Source organism: Acomys minous (assembly GCF_964271855.1).
Source record: "Acomys minous genome assembly, chromosome: 4".
Classification (NCBI taxonomy): Eukaryota; Metazoa; Chordata; class Mammalia; order Rodentia; family Muridae; genus Acomys; species Acomys minous.
The window spans coordinates 62,476,114-62,500,076 of record NC_140486.1 but is presented as its reverse complement, the minus strand read 5'-3'; the positions used below and the strand labels follow the sequence as shown (position 1 = coordinate 62,500,076).

Below are 23,963 nucleotides of genomic sequence, written 5' to 3'. Positions count from 1 at the left end.
AGTAAATAAGACAGCAGTACCAAGAGTAAACAAGCTTAAGGGCTGAACACTGACGAGCAACACAGTCAGGGGCAACCTTTGTCAGGAATTGGTCAGGGCAATGACACAAGCACCTATTACCACACCTGAACAACATTCACATTCCATCTCAGGCCTTTATAAATTGACTGTAATTTATACCATTACAAGTTAATATCTTTCAGACCAACAGTATGTTTTCATGTGTTAAATCATGGATTAATAATTTAAGCAGAGGGTTTCCTTATTTCTTACAAAATACGACAAAAATAAATTAGTCTCTTGCAGATAATAGCTTTATGACCACCATCATGGTGAAAACATGTTGTTCCTTAGAGTAATCACTAAATAAATCCTCTTGGGTAGACTGGCTTGACTCCACAAAAGATCTGGTACTAGGATGCACATAGTTGTTTGATTTTGTGTGTGTGTGTGTGTGTGTGTGTGTATGTGTGTGTGTGTGTGTGTGTGCGCGCGCGCGCGCGCATGTTAGCTATTAAGAAGAAAACCACAAAATTTTAAACATGGCTCACAAGCATTCTATTGAATTAATGAAAGATATTAGTAATACTAAACAGATATTGTTTACATATGTGGAAAAGAAGAAATATCCCCAGTTATTCAAATGAAAATAAACACAAGAGAAGTAAAGAATGAAAGCAACTTATAATTATACTAATATGAATTAAAATGATCGAATATCATATATCTATTTCAGATAAAATTCTGAGGAAAAATATGAGCCACCTTAAGAATAAATTTTAAATATGGAAATCTGATTTTATTAATTATAATAAATATGATCATTACTTTGACGAAACTTACTTCAACTTTTCAAGTTTATCGTCATAAATCTTTTTTTCCTGTTCCATCATTTTTATCTCCTTGCCCAGTTCCTTGCTTTTTGCATTGAAAATAATTGTTTTGTTTTTGGTTTCCTCTATTTCTTGAAGAATAACTGAGCCTTTTCCCTGTAAAATAGTTTCAAAGAAGTTTGATCTTTAACACTTGGATTTTCACACACACACACACACACACACACACACACACACACACACACACACACACACTATGGACTTGGCCAGATGGATAAGTACACACAGAGGCCCTTATCTTTCGAACAACAGCACAAGACAACATTTCATCAGCACAATTTCCTCTGGTGATTCTGGGAAATGAATTCTGTAGTGAGATGTCTTTTAGGTGAGATCACCTCCAATAGGGTATTAGAAGATTAAGAAGCCTAAACTCAATGCAATCATCACCAATAAAAACATGGTTACCATGTTTACCGTAGCAAAATAGAGTGGTGTGTTATCATATTACTGGCCAAAGGTGAGTAAATTAAAGAACTTGTATGCATGATCAAAATAAAAAGGATGGGAAAGAAATGACTTTAGCTATCTAAATGATGATGCTTTCAAAAACCAACATTTTTTTCTAGCAAAAGACATCAAATTTTAATTTTTAAAAAATAATAGCCTATATTGCTAAATCATAGGTCATTGTGATTATAATTTATGTTAACGATTCCCAGTGTTGCGTCTGAATACACTTTCTAGTTGATAAGACAATTTCTGACAAATGATTTGGTAAGTTGAATAAAATCAGATTATTAGATTTAGGGTTTCAACTTTTTGTAGCCCTTCCTCTCTCTTCTTCTCCCTTCCCTGTGTCACTTCCTTCTTCTCTCTGACTCCTCTCTATTTTTCTTTCCTCCTCTTTTAGGTCACTCATACAGTGTAATAAAATATGAGATGCGTAGTTTATAAGCAGAGAACGTTTATTTCTTACAGTAGAATGGCCTAAGAAATTCAGGAGTAAAGGACAGGTAGGTCTGGTGTCTGCTAAGGACTTGCTGTTTTTCAAAGATGCTATCTGCTTTTTTTGTGTGATGATATGGGAGAAAGGAGTGGGGTTGGCCTCCATGAATAGTTTTTAAATGCATCGATCCCAGTTACAGTGGTGAAGTCCTCACGACTTCAACAGCTTGCTAAGGTCTTCTAGGTTCTCAAAACAACCTCCCAAAGAGAAGAGAGAAGAGGCTGTTATGAGAGAAGGATTATGAGAGAGCATCAATATTGTTCTTTTTCTCTTTCTCACGGGCCTTTCTTTCCTTCTTCTTTTCATCTCCCTTTTATTCATTGTTTCCTTGAGGCTGAAAGTAGAGGTCAGTGTGTGATTGCAGAGAACAGCAGATTCTTGCACAAGGCCAGCATAAATTTTGTGTTGCTTTGGAACATTTTTCCTGCTAGAGACTGTATGCCTTATAGACTAAAGCAGTTTTTAAAAAAAGACAGGCTACATGGATGCAGGGTGTGTGTGTGTGTGTGTGTGTGTGTGTGTGTGTGTGTGTGTGTGTGTGTGTATGTGTGTATGTCTGACATGTATGTACAGGTGTATGAAGAGCCCATTTAGTGAAGCAATTCAAATCACAAGGCATCTCCCCACAGTTACATTTGCTGGATACATTTTCACTGAAGTAAGAAATTATAAATTGAAAATTGAAAATTTTACCTCTGTTTGTGTGAGTTCCTTACGGCTTTTCTTGCTTCTTTTTCGTAATTTTTTCTTTGTTGCTTCTACTTTTTTTTTAACAAATTCTTTCTTCTTCATTAACTCATGAAGTATCTAGAAAGCACTCAGATTTTAAACTGTATAGCATTTGTGATGCACTTACTCTGGTTTAGAGAAAGTGTATGTAGTGGCTGCCCTAATAATCACAGTGTTTATATTAGTGCATGAAAGGAAAGGGTTAGGCCTATGGGTTCTAGACTATGACACCTCAAGTCCCAATATTCTGTTGGAATTATCTAAGATATGAAAAGTCTAACCTGTTTCAGTTAAGTAAGCAACAAGGATGGCCATACCTAGAAATTATGATACTTCATTATAATATGTAAAATATTTCACTTATAACCAAAGGTCTAAACACAAATTGTCAGAAACCATTGTCAAAAAGAAAAAGGGAAAAAAACTTATTCTTTCCCAATTTAGTTCTTATATTTTATTAGCTATTAAAACATAAAATAAGAGATGATTGGTGAGCAAGAAGATATAAACTCATGATGATTACAATATGAAGGGGAAACAAAAGTCATTAATCATTGGTGCAGATCATTATTATACTCAGACATGACATCAAGATGCTTGATTTAATTAATAAATCCTCACCATTAATGAAGAGAGAGTCATTATTAAAACCACTTATCTCTCTAGACTTAGTACTGGTTATCTATTTGTCACATGTACATAGGGATCCCATTTCAAAACCCCTACTTGCTAGCCGGTAAGGCTCAAGTTTTCTGTTAGTTTATAATACAAGGAAAGGCCTTCTTGCCTACTTCATAAGGAGATTGGGAAAGTCAGTTAACAGTAATACTTTGTAACTCACGTTTAAAAACAAAGACAATTTGAAAATTATGAAGAACAAAAGGTCCAAAGTCATGCTATCATTTGAAAGAGGAAAATAAAATACAATGTTGCAAAATTGCCCCAAGTATGTGTGTGTCTTCCCCGCAGAGAAAGACAAGAATGTATCGCTCTTGCCACACCCTCCACTTCTCCCAATGATAAATGATAGCATGTACACATATTTTTCTATGACTTTTTTCCTCTGGGAAGGGCCAGTAATATCAGTTACTGACAGAAGCTTGTAGTTTTGAAAATATTTTATCTACATTTGCTTTATTTTTCACCCTTGCTGTCTTAACTTTTACGTGCACCAAAAACTTACCAGGAAAATGTCAAGATTCCTTATATTTTATGTTCAAGTCAACGTAACTTTTAGCAACCCATTAAGAAGCGGTGGAGATTGAATGAAGCGCTTGGTTTGTGCTGTGCAGTCTCAACAGGTCAGTCACTGCTCACTCAGTTTCAAACTAGTTTGCCCTAAGTACAGTGTAAGATGGAGTTGTAGACACTGTGTCTTGACAGACAGTTCTTAAATGGACTAATGGTGAGACTGTGAAAGGGTAACTTGGAAGACTTGTGATTTTCCTATACAAACCCCTGATTTTCTGTATATATTTTCACATATATTACTTAGTAACCTGAATTTCAGGAACCTATATTACTGAAAATAAGTTATTAATTATGGATACATGTTTATATAACAAATAACTGTAAGTGCTTACAGAGGAGTGTTGTCGGTGGAGCAATCTGATTCTCACGGCATCTGCTTCTATCTGGCGCAGTGGAAACTGTACTTCAGACAACGCCAAATTATAGAGTGCCCTCCTTCTCAGAAACTCCTGCATCTCCACGAACTGAGTTTCCTCAATGATGTACAGTCTTTTCTGCCAACCAAGACTGTGAATCATTCATTCATTCATTGTTAATCACACACGCGTTTATTAAGACTGATTGAGTGATATGTAAAAATGAAATGCTGCAGTCCTCTGTAGGAAAAAATAAGGGTGAGACTCCAGTATTTTAGACATTGTGTAGCTATTGAACAAATGAGAGAGAGAAAAATAAATGGACCACAAAGGTCAAACATTCTTAAGCACTTGTTGGGGAACAATGAGTGAAAGTGCATGCTGAAAACGCATACTTGAATGTGTCTTATTCCTGCGGTATAAGACAAAAGCATCCACTGAGCAGGGAGGTTATAAGCAAATTAGGTAAAAAAAAAAATGACTTGGCTGACTATGAAAATATTGAGATAAAATATCTATAAAAACCACAGAATAGACGCCTGAATTTGTTTTGGCTTTGCAGAGTTAGATAAAGGGTGCAGAGAGTCTCACACCACATGGATGTGGTCCCTTTTGCACTGCAAGTTTAATTCTCCTATCATAACGATCACAACGTCACACGTATGTACTTCCGGAAGGGAAGCACTCTGCCACCGATTAAAGAGTCAAATCCTGGTTCCAAAGAATGAGCAAGATTGAAAAAACTAAACTCGGTTTGGCTAATTATCATACTTCCATTCCAAAGCCTTTTTTTTTTAATAGAAATATCATAGCACATTTGTAAGGGTTAAATAAAGAAATCCCAGTGAGAGACAGTACAAGTAAAGAAAACGTAACATCATCAGAAAGCAAACTAAAGAGTTAGACAGTTAGGAATAAGAGTCTACTGCCCTTTCACTAGACTGGCAGAAATTCCCATTAAGTCACAAAATGAGATATGTGCATGGGAGGTCAGTTTCTTTATGCATGATCAGACACTCCAGTTGTACACAGAGGCCAACTGTCATCAGCTAAGGAGAGAAAAGTGCTGGCTTGCAAACCAAGCAGTGACAAAAGATGCCTCATTACAGGCAAATTTAAAATGCTAAGTGAAATGCAAATTAAAGGAAGAAGAAAATGCAAAAGCCGCCAAATTAGTATTACCTGAATCTCTATCCCAGCAGTCATTTCACCTCTTGTGAGCTTCTTCAGGAAATCCTCTCTGTTCTGTATGTCACAAAAGTTGTCAAAGGAAGACTTTATTCACAGAATATTTAAAAATTAAAATGTAAACAGTAGTTACCAATACAAGACACAGTTTACTTGTATAAAAATAAAGGACAAAATAGTCATTATTATTTGCTTGCTATACTATTTTAAAGGCATTGATATTACTTGTGGCAAAGCATTTAAGTGATACAGCAGGATTTGGTTTCATCTAGGTTATGTCATAAACTCCTGACCTTAAAAAGAACCAAAGAGTAAAATCTAGATGTTCCTTGGCTCTTCCCCTCAACTGAGAAAAAAATGGGTTGCTTTTATTATTACTTTCCAGCATAAATACTTTGAATGTTGAACACGAAATAGATATAGTCAAGGATAATTCATGCTATTAGAACCTCCACTTGACTATAGCAATTTCTTTATTTTTTGAGAAAAATGCATTCTTTAAGAGTTATTAGTCGAAAAGGATAGAAATCATCTTTCCTTCTTCCCCTGGATAATGGTTTTAGCTATTCAGTCTGGCTTTAAAATGACACAACCCAGTGCTGGAAGTCATTCTGTAGGTCCTCTGCCTTGTGATTACACTGTAGTCCAGGGTCTGAGAGAGGAGTTGGTCCTACTCTCACGCTGCTCTCCAGATTTAAAAGAGACACCCAGGTTTGTAAAAAGAGACCACAGGTTCTTAAAGGTTCTGGATTTGTCCACTTCACTGCTGACTGGGCAGTGACGTCACCTGGTCTGCGGAGGCCATGAGGAGGAGCAAGGACACAGATTTGTCTTCTAGCCCATCCTCCCCCTAGACAACAAGAGAATTAAGACTGTTTACTGAGGCAGCAGACTGTTCACATTACAGACAGTAGGGCTAGAGCCGGGGCCCAAAGTCTTTGAATCCAGGTTCCATATCATTAAAGCTGTCATAGAGGTTTCCACTATTTGTTGATTGTTAACTTGCATTCGAGACAGATTACTAAATCCTGTAAACCATGGTGGTTTTGATTGAAAAAAACAAACTAACACAGAAGTGCCTTAGTTTCATTTCCTGCTGCTGTGATAAGGTACCCTGGCAAATATATATTAAAGGACAGAGTTTATTAGGCTCAAAATTTGAGGTTAGAGTCCATCATTGGTAGCAAGTCAAAGTAGTAGGAACTTGAGCAGCTAGTCAAACATCCTTTGACAGGCAAGAGCAAAGACAAATAATTAATGCATCACACTAGAGCACAGTTCACTTTCTCAGTTGTTCACCAGTCAAGACTGCTGCCAAAGGAATGGTGCCACCAACAGTGGGCAAGTCTTTAGAGCTTATTAAATTTTGTCAAGAGACTCCCCATCAGACAGGCTCAGAGGCCAACGTAATGGAAACAACTAATCCTTTGCTGAGGCTCTTTTATGGGTAAAAAGATCATGCAAAGTTGACAATAAAGCTCTTACACTGACCAAAACAACAGTAACAACAAAGTGTAGCTACAGTGAAGAAGATGCAAAGGTGATAAGCAACACAGTAACTTTTTAAAATAAAAGGATGCGTTTTTTGCCTGTCTTGGTGGCCCACACCTGTAATCCCAGCTTCCAGGGAGGCACAGGCAGATCTCTGTGAGTTCAAGGCCAGCCTGGTCTACAAAGATAATCCAAAGTGTGTGTGTGTGTCTCTGTGTGTGTGTGTGTGTGTGTGTGTGTGTGTGTGTGTGTGTGTTTATGCATGCACATGAGCATGTGTGTTGCAGTCATAAGACAGTGAATGGTGAGAAACAGAGCTGAAGACTGAAACAACTATCAGATTAGGTACATCCTTTCTTCATCAAAACACTAAGGAAAGGACATTAAGTGTACTTTCGGGACCACTGGCTGTAATGTAGGCAGATTAGTGTGTTTTTCCTTCTCCTTAAAATGAATTCATTTTTCAAAGTTTGTTTCATTTTTAAGTTGTCATTTCCTGAGAGAGTAAACCAGTGTTTTCTGTGATGTTAAGTGTCTTCTTTTAGAGAAATTAATATTGCATCAAAAGAGCTTGTGGATGCAAAGGAGAAGGAAGGTAGGCAGTGGATGAGATATTACAAAGTAAACACAGAGTCCTGAGGCCACCACAGCTCGTCCCACCTTATTGAAAGAGGAGGTACTCCTCAACGAACAAAGTGATCGGATGTAAGAAGTACATCCCAAGTACAAAGTTAGGCATGGCTGTGCCTGTGTTTGACCCCCACAGCATGGAGCTAGGGATAGGTGGATCCCTGCACTTTGGTGGCTAGCCAGCCTAGCCTACTTGGTGAGCTCCAGGTCAGTGAGAGACCCTTTCTCATAAGATAAGACAGATGCTCCCAAGAAGAAAGCAGAAGCCTACACACACACACACACACACACACACACACACACACACACACACTCATGCACACAAACCTTCAAAGACATGAATGTGCACATTCAAAGAAAAAAGGTAAAGAAGGGAAAAAAGAGATGGTGCTATTTAAATTGGTATCTATATGGAACCTATGCACCCAATTACCAGTAAAGGAATCCATAGTCCCACAGGTTCCTTTTCAGGGCCTAAGAGGGATTACCTAGGTTTTCTGTCTTGCTTACAACCTCTCTTGTCCAGAAGGAAAGCATCTAATGCTGACTGGGCAACTAAAGTCACACTTTACCCAAGTCTTAAGAATGCTCCTTATGAGCATATACAGGGGGAGGAAATCCCCCTCAGGAACAGTCATAGGGGAGGGGAATAAGGGGAAAATGGGAGGGAGGGAAGAATGGGAGGATACAAGGGATGGGATAACCATTGAGATGTAACAAGAATAAATTAATAATAATAAAAAAGAATGTTCCAGCACCATTGCCTAAGGGCTTTCTGGGCCAGCATTCTCCTTATAGAAAACAACTGGACCACAGGATCCTTGGAGATAACCTAGAGGGCGGAAACTTCCTGAAGAGACTTCTGCCACTTTCCTTCAAGACACCCCAGAGAGCACAAAAGATGAATAAGACAAGATGAGCCCTGTATAAACAGACATTTTAGGTTATTGGGTATAGCTAAAGAATAGGGTGACCTCTCTGGACAGCTTATGTTCCTAGGACGTGTTCCTGAAGGCTGAGTATGGGCTGCAGGTCGGTATATGGGATATTGAGAAGTTGTGTACATCAACCCTGGGGACACAAGAAGAATGAGGTAAGACTGGGTAGAGGGAGACAAGACGAACTGTAATATAGTCTCTCCATCCTTCTTGCTCAACACCACATAGAGCCAATGAGCACGTATGGGCCATCAGATTTGTTCCAGATTGGGCTAAGTTTCCAAGAGGGACCTGCTGAGTATCAGCTCCCAGGTCTAATCTGCATGAGAAAGGAGATGGCTTCAAGCAAAGAGAAGAATGTAGGCAGTAACTCTCAATGAACCAGACAGAGATGGTGCCCTCAACAGGCCAATCCCAATGGCACTATGGATAGAGGTGGCTAAAATAGGAACATCCTACTGTGTGTGACCACCTTACCTTAACTTCATGGTTAAATATACAAAATCGCTGTTATTACCTGTGTTATTTCCATATGGGAAAATGGAGACAAATACTTAAATTATCTAAACACATAAAGCTGGCAGCGTCTTTGTCCAAGCACCTTGCCCATGGTTGCCTGAATTGGAATGCTAATTCACACAACCTGGTGCATCGAAGGGATTTGATTTAGTGGTTTGGCCTCCTGATGATTTTCTTAAGACCCTACGGAGTGATAGGCAGTCCTATGTAAGGCCACGGATTCTCTCTCATCCCTTTCCTGGAGGACCCAGCCTTCCCAGGCGTTCACTGCAGGGGTCTGTCTTGGAATGGTGTGCTTTAGGAGCCTATATTAGAAGTTGTTGAGAGCTAAAACTGAGACTTGGGGTGAAGAGATCAGTCTGCTAGTAACTCCATCTATCTCAAAATATGAAGTTGGTTACCTGTTATGTATATTGGGTGGGGCTGGGTCGACATTGGCTGTAACTGTGACCAAGTGTTCAGAATTAACACCCCTTTTGATCAGAAAAATAACGTTTGTCATGTGATTTTTGATATGCTTAATTGACAGGCTGTTATGACAAATGTCACATTCCTCTCCAGGGCATCTCAACCTGAGTTGAACTGGGGATGAACAAAACAATAAATCTACATCAAGAGAAACCCTGTCTGCTCTGCGATTACTAAAAAGTAAATGGGATGAAAGATGGCTGCTGTTGTTTGTGTACAAGTGTGTGTGTGTGTGTGTGTGTGTGTGTGTGTGTGTGTGTGTGTGTGTGTTCGGTGCCTGGAGAGGTCAGAAGAGGGCATTGGGTGTTCTGGAGCCAGGGTTACAGGCATTTGTGAGACCTCAGGTGGGTAGTGGGAGTGGAGCTCAGATCCTCTGCAAGAGCAAAGGGCTTTACCATCCATCTCAGCATTACCCAGCCGCCTCTTTTTAATGCTGAAGGCCACTGCTGGGGAAAACAAAACGTTTTAATAGATAAAGACACTTTGCAGTGCTCATCACACACCAACAAAATGTCCAGAACATTTCCACGTTGGCATCTTTTATGTGCCCGCCATCTACTCTTTTGAACTCCGATTTGGGACATGTTGCTGGCCCCTGTGTTCGTCGGCCGCTGAGGGAAAGTTAAGCTTTCTCAGAAGAGGCCAGTGGGAGGACACACAAGAGCTTGGCAAAGGGCTCCACACCCTGTATCTATGGGCGGTTGGCGTCTTCAGTCTTCTTCCTGCAGGGAGCCCGGGGCCTTTGAGGTTCTTTGTCCATGACCTACATTTTACTGCCCTCGGGTTTGGCCAAAGATTAGCTGGGACTGTGCCCTCCACAGAGATGCGGACACCGTGCAGTGAGGTCTCTGGAGTGGGACAGCACCCCTTCTGTGCCCACTTTTGACACACAGCTTCAGGCAGTGTCTCTGTCTACATTTGCAATTACCGAGTTCTTCAGAGGAGGGATCAGGGAAGCTGCTGGTAAAGGGTGTGAGGGTAAGTATTTTAAGCTGAGAAGGCCATAAGGTCTCTGTCACATTGTTGAATTCTGATTTTTGGAGCAAAAGAATAAAGATATCCAAAGATTACTTCAAAGAACATGTAAGGAGCCTTGGCTTTAAAAGAAACGCAAGCCTTGTGGAAGCAGGCAAGAATTCACCGCGAACCAGCTTGCTGCCTGGTTTTAGCAGCCACAAACCAGAAGGTGGCAGCAGAGAGCTGTGAAACTGCTGGAGACCGCTGTGCCAGAATAAAAACCGCTGAAAAGCAGAAGCCAATTGGTGCGCTATTTGTCTGGAAACACACATCCAAACAGAAACTCGGAGGAAACACTCAGCATAAACAAAGCTCTGCTTAGAATCAGGAAGTTGGCCGCCATTAACCAAATAATGATGGACAGGAGCTAAGAATGTTGTAGAATTCATGTAAAGTTTGAAATCATTTTGCGATTAATGTAAAAACAAAACACCACAACACCACAATAAAAAAATAAAATTAAATTTAAAAAAAAGGAAGAAAGAAAGAAAAGAAAGTAACCGAGAGAAACATAAAGACTTCGCTATTCAGGCTGAAGAAAAAAAAATTAACGAAGCAGACATTTAGCTCTTGCATTTGTTTACTTACAAATGGGATAAGTGTGTAGAATGTTAACAACACACTGTAAACAATATACAATAATAATTGTTTGCTGCAACAGTTAAAAACGGTTTGTGTTATCTGGATAAATACTAAAAGGCATCTCTTTCTTCCCACAATAATTTTAGAGAAAAGAAGATTCCCAATTTCATATATGTGAAAAACTGATATGTGATAAAGGCACTGCAAAATTATACAGTTAATTTGGAATGTAAGATGACATCTGGCAGGCAAGATTCTCAAAGCAGATACACTGGACAGAGGGATGACTGGCCCATAAGGCAGAACCAATAGAGCAGGTTGCACAGGTTTTACCATGTCACTCAGGGAACATTGTTCAAACCCTGAGTTTGAACAATATTTTTTTCTAGAATTCTCCATGTAATGTGATTGGACTTTGGCTATATGTAAGCTACTGAAAGTGGGGGAAACAAAGCTAGATATAGAAGTCTACTGCAGCTATGGAATGTGGAATGTGGGCCAAGGATTTTCTCTAGCAAAGAGTTTGAGACTAGTTGGAATAATTGAAAGATTATTTACTAGAAATCATGGTTCTCTAAAGATAAAAGATAAGTAATGGATTAGTGTGAATTAGAATATTCCAAGGATCATTTTCTTTTACTTCTTGTAGTAAAAGTGTGTCCTCTCATGTGGTTACTTTTAAATTTTGAGCTTGGATTAGAAAACTTTGCTTGCCAAAGTGTAGGTGTGGTGCTTCAGTAGCTACCAAGCCGGAATCAGAAGTTCTCTCCATATTGCACAATTACATCCCAAATGAATGTGCTCATAACAATTATGCAGTAGCATGGATATTAAAACAATTAAATTACCATAAATAAATAGCTCCCATTGCTTACTTGTTTTCTTGTTGCAATTAAGCACCTGGCAAAAGTAAGCAATGGATAGGAGGGCTTACTCCGACTCAGGCTCAAGGGCACATTCTGTCTGCCCACTATGACAGGATGTCATGGCAATAGGAACAATAGGCAGCCATTTGCACTCTTTCCAGTCAAGAAACAGAAAGCAGTGAACAGATCCTCAATTTCTCTCTTCCTTTCCTTCTGTCTTGCACCCCAGCCCATGGAATGCATTCGGGCCTTGATTAATCTATCTAAAATATCCTTCACAGGTCTGTCAGAGATGCATTTCCCTGGTGACTGTAAATCCTGCAATGTTGACAAGATGAACCAGCACACAGCCTCACAAAAAGTAGTTTTGCAGATAAGGTTTTCCTTCTACCCCATTCCTCCCTTCAAGGTGAGTCCCCACTATTAATCTAATCCAGAGCTAGAGACTCAATCTATCCAGTGTTCCACAGGATTGCATTAAACTCAGAATAATACCAGAATTTCTCAGCTTGCTTAGAAGCTTTCAACTGAAAGGCTGAGAAGAACTTAACATCTGGTGACAGCTTTTTTTGTTTTCTTTTTTGTTTTTCAAGACAGGGTCTCTCTGTGTTAGCCTTGGCCATCCTGGACACTCTTTGTAGACCAGGCTGGCCTTGAACTCACAGCGATCTGCCTGCCTCTGCCTACTAAGTCCTGGGATTAAAGGCATGCACCACCACACCAGACTTGACTGAAGATGCATGGCTATGACCTGTCTCCTGCTGTAGTGTAGCTTCTGACTCTTAACCTGCCATCTAGGAAAACACTTCTTTTCTTGAATAAGTTGGTTGTATATACTGAAGTTTGGAGAAATTGGGACAGGTCATCTGATATGGTTGGAAATTTCTAGAAGTTCTTTGATATCTTTGATTACTCAGGATTAATTGCCTAAAACATACTTGGCATTTTACTAATGTATTAACTTATAAGAGTGTTATTCAGAAATTCTACCTCTGTAGCTAGTCCATTTCTAAAATAACCCACAAGTGACATGGTTGTAATTATCTTCTGTGTTAATTTCAGCACATGGCAACAACGATTAAAATGTGCCTGCAAGAAAACCATGGTGGGGAACATAATTCAGAGGTAGAGAGCTTCCCAGAATGAACGCGGACTCAGGTCCAGTCATCAGTACCACACTCATGATGCAGGCCAGTCGATGAAAAGACAATTGTGTGATAGAGGGACACATCCTCTGCATGTGTTCTCCAGCTCAAGAAGCCACTACTGACACAGCGACAAATGGTAGGCGGTGACGGCTAACTGGTTATTACTCAAATAGGGGTGACTCAAGGCATATGAGCATTTGATTCTGTAGCACTGTGGCCTAGAAAGTTCCTCATACTAACTTGCAAACCTGATGAGGCACACCCTATTCATGTGTTATAGAGGATACAGGGTATGTTATAGCATCTTCACTAACATATAAATTATGTGTACATGAGAAAACTCAACCCAGTTCCACATTCCTGGTTCCAGAAGTTAGAGCTGGTCATAGCAAAAGATAGATAAAAAGTTGATCAGTTAACTGATCCTTTGAAGAGATATGATTTTTTTCTTGCATGTTAGATGTGGTTTAAGAATAATGGGCCTTGAAGGGGATCCAGAATGGCAGTGCCAAATATGCATGGTATCTGATCTGCATGATGGAGACTAGGGACCCAGCTGGGAGCTACAGACTGCAAGATCTGGAGAGCCCTGAGTGAGAGGGGTCCCCACAGTGCAGAACACTGGTGGATCTGGCCTCAGGCCATCCAGCTAGACCACTGAGCACAGGTGTCCAGTCCACAGAGTCTGGACCTGTACCCACCTGTGAGCTGCAGCTTTGCTCTGTATCATGGACTCGATATCTGAGACTGAACTGTGGTGGTGAAGCACCAGAGTCTGGAGCTGCTGGCCTGGGGAAAACTCAGGAAAATGGGTGGATCTGACCTCAGACCACCCTGACAGTCCACAGAAAGCCCCAGATGCCTGCATTATGCTGGCACAATATCAAAAGCCCAACTCAGCACTCTTTCTTTCTCGCTCTCTGACTAAACTGTGGGCCACAGAGGAACAGCATTAGTGTCTGCTGGCCCAGGGGGAGCCAAGAATGTGGATCTAGAATAGATCTGACATCAAATCATCCCACCAGTCCACAGAGGGACCCAAGGCCCATACAGGGGCCCAGGCAGATGTGGACATCTTCTTCAGCTACAGTTCCATAGTCTCACTCCTGGGTTGTCTGATCTAAGGGGGCACAGTCTAAACAGATCGGGCAAAATCCAAGCCAGCCTCCCCAGTGGACTGTTCCTGCACACTTGGGAAGAACTGAACTGGTCTGAATGGATCAGCCTGGATGCTTACCCAGCCCCCACAGCCCAGCAGGGGTTCCCACACTCATGGGAGAGACTGAAACAGCCTGAGGGGATCCAGCAGAAACTTAGCCAGCCACCCCAACCCAGGGAGCCCTTCTGCAAGCTCAGGTGAAGTCTAGCCAGCAGCCACAACCCAGCGGGAGTTCCAGAACACTCAGACAGGACTGAATCCATATGAAGGGATCACACAGAAGCTTAGCCAACAGCCACAATCCTAAGGGTGGTATCTGCTCTCTCAGGTGGGACTGAACTTAGGTCCCACAACCTGGACTGATGAAGCAGAAGCCTAGCCAACTGCCACAGGCCAGCAGGGGTTCCAGTACTCTGGAGTAGACTGATCCTGGGCCCCCAAAGCCCCAGTGCTAGAGGGCAGGGTTTTCAAAACCCAGCCTAAGGCAACATGATGAGCTTTATCTACACTACCTAGAACTGATGCGTGGGCTGCAGAGCACCATCACCTGCCTCTGATGACACAGCGGGGAGGCCAGGGTGTGGAGCAAAGTCTTTTAGAGCTGAAACCAGATCACCTGCCTGATCCAGGGAAGGGTTCCCTGTTATGCACATGTGAGGGTTCAAGACCGATAGACACTCACCAACAAACCACTCTCAACAACCAGTGAAGTGAAGCAGAAATTACCTCCCAACATCAGAGACAGCAAGAATTCAACCCTGAGAACTCAAACACAAATGAAGCACAAGAAAATGACCTCAAATCTTTAGTAATGAAGATGATAATGGAGGAAATGAATAAAATTCATAAACAAATGCAGAAAGAAAGCCAAAGAGATTGAAGACATTAAAGAGGCCTATAAAGAGGCACTGGAAGAAATTCAGGAATATACCAACAATCAGATAAAAGAAATCAAGAAAGCAGTTCAAAATCTGAAGATGAAAATGGAAACAATGATAAAGGAATAGACAGAAGAAAAGTGGAAATCAGAGAACTTAGAGAAGAAAGCAGGAAATGCAGAGGTAAGCTTCTCTAACAGAATCCAAGAGATGGAGAAAAAAAATCTCAGGAGTAGAAGATACAATTGAAGAACTTGATGCAACCATCAAAGAAAATATTAACTCTGAAGAATTCCTAACACAAAACATCAAAGAAATCAAGGACACTATGAAAAGATGAAACCTGAGGATAATAGGCATTGAGGAAAAAGAAGACGCCTGACTCCAAGGCCCTGAAAATACTTTAAACAAAATCATAGAAGTAAATTTCCCCAAATTAAAGAAGGAGATGCATATAAACATACAAAAGGCCTACAGAACACCCAAATAGAATAGACCAGAAAAGAAAATCCTCCCACAAAATAATAACCAAAACACAAAATGTACAGAACAACAACAACAAAAATATTAAAAGTGGTAAGGGAAAAAGGCCAAGTAACATATAATGGCAAACCTGTCAAAACTACACCTGACTTCTTAGCAGAGACCATAAAAGCCAGAAGGGCCTGGGCAGAGGTCTTGCAATCCCAGTAGACCACAGATACCAGACCAGACTACTATACCCAGTGAAATTTTCAATAACCATTGATGGAGAAAACTAGATATTCCATGACAAAAACAAATTCAAAGAGAACCTATCCACAATTCCAGCCCGACAGAAGTTACTAGAAGGAAAACTCCATCCCAAAGTGACAAGCCACAACCAAAATAACACAGGAAATAGATAACTTCATGGTTGCAAAACATAACCACACAAATACTCTGCTGCAATCAACATCAAAATCAAGGGACTTAACAGTCTCTGATCATTAATCTCTCTCAGCATGAATGGTCACAATTCTCCAATAAGATGGAACAGATTAACTGAATGGATGCATAAACAAGACCCAACATTCTTCTGCATTCAAGAAGCACATCTCAGTCACAAGGATAGATGTTACCTCAGGGGAAAGACATTGAAAGATCAATTCTCAACTTCACATGGGAAAAAAAACCCAGAATAGTTAAAACTATCCTGTAAAATGTAAGATCATCCAGAGGAAACTCCATAGCTTATCTTCAAGCTGTACTATATAGCAACAGTAATTAAAATAGCATGGTACTGGCTGTTTGACTAATGGAATTGAATCGAAGACCCAGAAATAAATTTATACACAAATCCATATGGACACTTGATTTTTGACAAAGAAGCCAAATCTATTCAATGGAAAAAGGATAACATCTTCAACAAATATTGCTGGTCTAACTGGATGTCTACATGTAGAAAAATGCAATTAGATCTATATTTATCACCATGCACAAAACTCCAAGTCCAAGTGGAGTAAAGACCTCAATATAAAACCAGAGACACTAAATATCTTAAAAGAAAAAGTGGAGAAGAGCCTGGAACTCATTGGAACAGGAGACAACTTCCTGAACAACCCAGGCTCTAAGGTCAACAATAAATGAGACCTCATGAGGCTGAGACGCTTCTGTAAGGCAGGAGACACTGTCAACAGAACAAAGCAACAGCCTACAGACTGGGAAAAGGTCTTCACCAACTCTACATCTGACAAAGGTCTTATATCCAAAAAATATAAAGAGCTCAGGAAATTAAACACCACCAAACCAAATAACCCAATTAAGAAATGGGGCTCAGAACTAAGCAAAGAATTCTCAACAGAGGAATATCAAATGTATGAGAAACACTTAAGGAAATGCTCAATGTCCTTAGTCATCAGAGAAAGGCAAATTGAAATGACTCTGGCATTCCATCTTACAAATGGCTAAGATCAAAACCTCAAGTGACAGCATATGCTGGAGAGGATGTGGAAAAAGGGGAACACTCCTTCATTGCTAGTGGGAGTGCAAACTTGTACAACCACTTTGGAAATCCCTCTAGTTCTTTCCCAGAAAACTGGGAATAGGGCTACCTGAAGACCCAGCTATTCCACTCCTTGGAATATACATAAAAGATGGTCCACCACAGAAGGACATATACTCAACATGTTCATAGCAGCCTTATTTGTAATAGCCAGAACCTAGAAACAACCTATATGTCCCTCAGTTGAAGAGTAGATGAAGAAATTATGGTACATTTATGCTGTAGAATACTACTCATCTAATTAAAAACAAGAAAATGCTGAAATTTGCAGGTAAATGGATGGAACTAGAAATGGTCATCCTGAGTGAGTTAACCCAGAACCAGAAAGATGCTCACAGTATATACTCACTTATATTTGGACACTAGCCCAACAAAGATGTCCCTGGAATGTCTTCACTTAGCCAGAGATTGAGATAGATACTGGGACTTCCTACTGGGACTCCAGGTGAGAAAGGTATAGGAGAATGGGGAAATAGAAGGACTCAGAGGGTCCTAGAAACCTACAAGAAGACTATTAAGGCTGGCGTATCTGGACCCAGGGGATCTGCTCAAACTACTGTACCGACCAAGGACAATGCATGCAGTAAACTTAGAACTCCTATCCAGATCTAGCTAATGGACAGCACATTCTCCATAGCTGTGTGGAGGACAGGAACTGACTCAGACATGAACTCTGTTGCCCCCTAATGACCACTTTCCATTGGTGGAGAGACCTGGTAGCACTCAAAGGAAGATAAAGCAGGCTACCAGTATGAGACCTGATAGGCTGTGATCATATGGTGGAGGAAGAGGTCCCCTTCTGCCACAGACCTAGGGGAGGGGAATAGGATGAAAGAGGGAAGGAGGAGGGAATGGAAAATTACAAGTGAGGGGATAACAATTAAGATGTAATCTGAATAAATTACTTAAAAAAAGAATGACATGCTTTAGCATGTACCTCACTTGGTAGGGCACTTGTCTAATGTGTGCGAAAAAGATCTGGATTTGATTTTGAATGCTACTCCATGCCTACACACATCTTAACCATACGATTGTAAGATTTTTTGTGGTGTGTATTGAATGTACATGGTAATATACACTTCTGTGTGTGTGTGTGTGTGTGTGTGTGTGTGTGTGTGTGTGGTCATTACACTTGTGTAGCAGGCATTTTACCAGGGCTCTGAGAAAATTCTTAAACCTTAAAGTAAAATCTAACTACAAAGAAAGATTAACTTAAGAAAATTCAGATTAATTATTCCTTTTGTACAGTTAAGAGATGGCAATGATGCCTAACCTTGAACTTTTTTCTCGTGTCTGCTATTTTAGCTTCCAGCTCATCCGTTTTTTGCTTAGCTACATGGTATATAGCCCCAATCTGGTAAGCCTGCTTGTAGAGCTGCTTGAGGTAAACGTTGTTTTTTATCTTCTCCTGAAGCAATGACTGGATTTCTTCCTCATATTCCATTTTTTTCCTTATGCTATAAAAAAGGGGGAAAAAACCAATGCACTTATTCTAAGACAATATTTATTTTACAAATATATTTAATAATAATAAAAAGATTATACTTTGTCTTGGCAAAATTACAAAATGAGCAAGCAGTTAACTTAACTCTGAACAGATAACCCATGTCTAAGATGTCCGTGTGCATTCCTGCTGGTTAGTCCAAGTTGGCAACTACACCTAGTCTTAGAGGTATATGAGTTACAGGAAAGGCTTAGCTTCCAGAGCAATGTGTTCTCAACAATACCTGTGCACACATGTTGAGATCTACTGATGCCCTAGGATCATAGCCTAAAAGTAATATACCTTTGGCACTCTTGTCTACCACTTTTCTTTTTAGAAAGATAAAGTAAAATAGATAAAGTCTTCAAAAACTCAGAGACATACAGGATATGGCATTTAAATTGTTTTTATTATTTTAAAGATTCACTGACAATGAGAGCGGTTAACTCCTGATAACACCCAGCCTACCTCAAAGAGGATGAAGAGCACTGAGGAATCTCCTTATGGAGATGGTTTCAAATGTGGCAAACAAGCCACTGGGAAAAATATCCTTGTTTCTACCATAGACAGAATTCTGCCTTAAAAAGGGCAAGCTTGAGCAGGGTGTGGTGGCACATGCCTTTAATCCTACCACTTGGGAGGCAGAGGTAGATGGAGCACTGTGAGTTCAAGGACAGCCTGGTCTACAAAGTGAGTCCAGGATACACAGAGAACCCCTGTCTCGAAAAACCACACACACACATACACACACACACACACACACACACACACACACACACACACACACAAGCTCAAGCTTAGATGCAGGTAGAGTCAACGGCCAAGCTCTGGCAAGACAGGGTAAGCAAATCCTCAATAGTTCCTGCCTCACAAATATGTCTGTCAGTTTTATTGAGCCAGAAGGCTGAAGATAATGCTCCAACATTATAGAGAGTTTTATGTGACCATTCAGGTAGCAAAGTTTCTCATCATCTTATTTGGAAAGCTACTAACTTGCTCTCCAGTACACTCAGATAAAGAATTTTATTCCTTCTCAAGTCTGTGATGGGGTTGAAAACCAGATAGTTAGTTTTACTATTAAGCTTAGTTGTTTAGGGGTTAAGATGCTTTTAGGTCTAGATAGATGTTTTAAGTTGATGGTGACAAGGTATGATAGATATTGATTTATATTCTGAATTTTAGAAGCACTAAGATGAGAAAGATGTTTTCTTCAGGGCTGCCAAATACAAATAGCCAAAGCACTAAGAATGTAGCATTTGTATAATTACTGATTGTGTTCATGGTTCTTCTTACTGCAGCTAGTTTATTGTATATATATGTAATAATATGTTTTGTAAAAAATTAATAAAATTATGTTATTAATTTGGAATCTCATGTCACACACCGTGATTGTGCTCACCTCCTAGTCTTCCCATGTCTACCCTTCTTCCATTATCCCCCAACCTCTCCCCCAAAAACAACAAAAGAAGGGTAAAATTTTTTTAAGTCCATTTTGTGTTGTCTGAATACTCGCTGGAGCATGGTCAAATCCCTAGTGCCTGGCCACCCAAGGAAGGATTCGTCTTTCTCCTCCATCAAATGAAGAAAGCCCTGTGGTGGCTGGAGAGGGGCAGGGGTAGCTCTCCTGTTCCCAGGGATACTAACATGGATTCAGGCAGCAGCCCAGACCACATCTGTATGGGTTTCAGTGATAACGGGGCCCGCAGATATCTACACAGCCCTTGGCCATATCAGGACCACAAACCTACTCATGCCCTCGGCAGGGCCACAGGCCTCAGTGTGGCCTCAGACGGCTACCCATACCACTCAGTACAGCTGCCACGCTGAACATCAGTGCAACCCCCCTCAGTTAGTGGTGCAGACTGCATATGTCTACATGGATCTCAGCCTTCATCAGACCCCGGGGCAGCAGCATGGACTACAGACAACAAATGGCCTCTGGTGATATCTTGGACTAAGTGATCCTTTGAGGAGGTCCAGTCCAGAAAGTGAACCTTTCCTCATCTCTGACCTCCACCGCTGCTCAGAGCCATGGGAATCCTAAGGCCTGACAGTGGGTTTAGAGGCTGAATCTGCATCTACATAAGCTCCAGCCTGTTGACCATCACCCTGCTGACCCTACAGGCAGTGACAGGTTGTTGACATCAGCCCTCGGTCTTATCTGTCACTGCCATCACACCTCCACTTCTGCCTCTCTCCACAGCACATGTACAACACCTTTCCCCTGCCCCCTCCCTCTTTCCCACTTCTCCATCACATATGTGTTCGTTGTTCTGGTGGTTGAGTGTCTTGTGCTTATCACTCTTTTGGTTCACAGAAATGGTGGTTTTGCCTAACGAATGCTTTAAATGGAAACAGGAAAACATTAAGCATAGCCTGGGCTCTGATGATTTCCAGACTCTACCACTATTGGTATTTTGCACCGGATGAAAAAAATGTTTGTAAACAAAGAGTGTCCCGCGTGGGGGACTCCCGCATGCAGCATCTCCCCCGCAACAATGTACTGGATGGTTCTGTGTCTATTTGGTGTAAACTAGATTCATCGGAGACAAAGGAGTCTCAGTTGAGGAGATGGATCCGTGAGATCCAGCTGCAAGGCATTTTCTCAACTAGTGATCAATGAGGGAGGATGTAGCCAATTGTGGGCTGGTGCCGTTCCTGGGCTGGCAGTCCTGGGTTCTGTAGGGTAACAGGCTGAGCAAGCCATGTGAAGCAAGCCAGCGAGCAGCACTCCTCCACGCCCTCTGCGCCAGCTCCTGCCTTCAGGTTCCTGCCCTGCTTGACTACCTGCCATGACTTTTGGCGATCAACAGCAATGTGTAAGTGTAAGCTGAGCTAACGTTTTCTTCCCCAACTTGCTTTTTGGTCATCGTGTTCGGTTGCAGCAATAGACACTAACTAAGACAAGCAGCATCTCAGTTTGACAACCAAGCATCTTTAGACACTTCTCAGTGTCTCCTGGATACGATGCAACATCTCGCCAGCTGAGAACTGTATATAACTCCTGATGAAGGCAGCGCTTCTCAGGCCCAGCAGTATATGACAATCTCATAAAAGACATTTAACATGACTCTGTGCTTTGGAAAATCCTGCTGTAGTTGACTTGGGGCAAAGCTCCAGCATGGCCTTTTTCAAACACCTTAAGACTCACAGACTGCTGGGCTGGGCTCTCTGGATAGGAAATCAGGACTAAACATGGACTAGACATGAATTAGCCCCCAGGTGGCGCTGCTAAAACCTGGTTCTACAACACTGTTCAAGAAGCTTTGCTTAAACAAACAACCCCCAGGGCACTGGGAAGAGTAAACGACGTGGCCAACTCCTATGTGGGAAAACAAGCTGTAAATACAACTGGTGTTGAGCTGCACTGTTCCCAGAAGAATAAATATGTGTGAATAAGAATATGCATTCGTTCAAGGTGTGCCTAAGACAGTGTGGCTCACAAGTCTGGAATAATAAATGGCACACACACACAAAAAAGTCAAAGCAGCAGTGGGGGACAACCATCAGAAACCTTCCTGAATTATTCCATTAGAGAGTGAACAGGGAAGGTGTCTTTGTATAGTGAAGTACCCGTGAGCTTGTGCTTGTGGGGAAAAGACTCAAGTCCCAAATCAGATATTGCCTATAGGAGTGAGGGCACTGATAAAAACAGATGTTGAAGGCAAAACTTAACCTGCACTCTGTTTCATTTGGTGCATTAATATTGTCTCTGATATCATCTGAGATGTTTGTTATGACTCACAAGAGCACTGGAAATGGAGATTCCAATAATACTAGATTGAATCAAGTAATACCAAGTAGAGAAAAAAAGGATGGGGATAAAAATATGACAGTATGAATAAGACCAGAGAAATGGAAACAGCTATGTTTATATAACAAATAGATGCAAGGGCTGGAGAGATGGCTCAGTTAGTAAACTGTTCGAGAGCATGTGTTAGTACATGAGTTTGAACTCCAGAACCCACAGATAAAAAGAACCACAGGGTTCAATAGCTACCCAACTTAGCTGAATTTGTTACCCAAGGCCAGTGAGACATTATGTCTCAAATAAAGGTAAATGGTACTTGAGGAATGGCACCTGAGGTTGGTCTCTGGCCTCCAAATACACCTGCGTATACATGTGCACTGGCAAACAAACAAATAATATGCAAACATACACACAAAAATTAATGACAAAAAAGTAAGGAAATATGAAACATATTTTAAAGTTGTTTGTTAGCATACCGTTTTTGACTCCAACACTCTGGAGGCTGGGGCAGGATCATAGGATTACAGAGAGGCTTTGATTCACACTGAGACTGTATCAGAAATTAAAGTGTGTTCTGAACAGGAAGTGATGGGTTGAGACCAACTGAGGACAGAGACAGCTAATGGCCTTGAATAGGAATTTCCATTTTTTTTGAGTGAACACTGCAAAGAAATACTGTTACTGTAGAATAAATTCAACATGAAGCTTGTCATAGCCATCATTCTCCTCCTAGTATGAGTAGGCTACAGTATAAATTTAAAAGTTTCATTTCTGCATATACCTTTGTATGAGATCTGCTGCAATATGTAAATCTAAAGACTTCAGCTTTGGATCAACTTTCTCCCATCCCATTATCTATAAATCTCCTTCTCTCTCTCTCTCTCTCTCTCTCTCTCTCTCTCTCTCTCTCTCTCTCATCATGACAGTTGAACATGCAGTTTTGTAGGAGAATCCTGAGTAGTCAAGAGTTCACTTTTATCTTATAATTTTACAGGACTATTTACCACCACTTTTGTCTAATTTTTTCTAATATTATTCTTTTACTTTATTCCATTCCTGTAGTCATTTTAGAGATGTATCTAATATTTTCATTATCTAAGTTCTAAAATAATAGTATTAGAATATATGTTCAAATTATACAAGTAGTCTACTATTTCAACATTTTGTGAGGTAAATAAACTGCTATCAACTTTCATTCATGATAGATATTTTCTGATGTGTTTTATGATTGCATGAGCCCATTAAAAAACCCTTTCCTTTAAGGAGATAAAGTGAGGCCTCAATCAAGAGTTTCTTCCTTTAGCAAATACATGTTGTCATAAAGATGAAGCTATGAAAATTCTCTTTGGAGACTTGCTCTTCAATAAGTAACAATAGCACTTTCTAGAGCCATTTCTCAGAAAAATCATTACACAATGAAATCACTGGCCTTTCTATCTTAAATTTTAACTTACAGGATGTCACATAATATAATGAAATTGAAAATCTTCTACTTAGAATATTATTCATCTTAAAATATTTTCAACACATAGTTAATGCATGTTCACAAGCCAGCCATGACACACACCTTGAATCCCAGAACTCTGGAGCCAAAGATCAGGCAGATCTCTGTTTGAGGACAACTTCTTCTACAGAGAGAACTTT

General features: G+C 40.6%; 1 protein-coding gene across 4 annotated transcripts in view; it reads right to left on the bottom strand.

Moving 5' to 3' along the window:
- CCDC178 (coiled-coil domain containing 178) overlaps window positions 1–23,963 on the bottom strand; it is a 321,895-nt gene that overhangs the window by 208,259 nt on the left and 89,673 nt on the right. For all 4 annotated transcript variants that reach the window (XM_084780437.1, XM_084780438.1, XM_084780435.1 and 1 more), the window contains 5 exons: window positions 18,359–18,542; window positions 5,361–5,423; window positions 4,155–4,316; window positions 2,536–2,649; window positions 844–989 (listed from right to left, as the gene is read on the bottom strand). In XM_084780437.1, coding sequence (XP_084636563.1) covers window positions 844–989; window positions 2,536–2,649; window positions 4,155–4,316; window positions 5,361–5,423; window positions 18,359–18,542 — 669 coding nt within the window. The remainder of the gene's footprint in view (window positions 1–843; window positions 990–2,535; window positions 2,650–4,154; window positions 4,317–5,360; window positions 5,424–18,358; window positions 18,543–23,963) is intronic.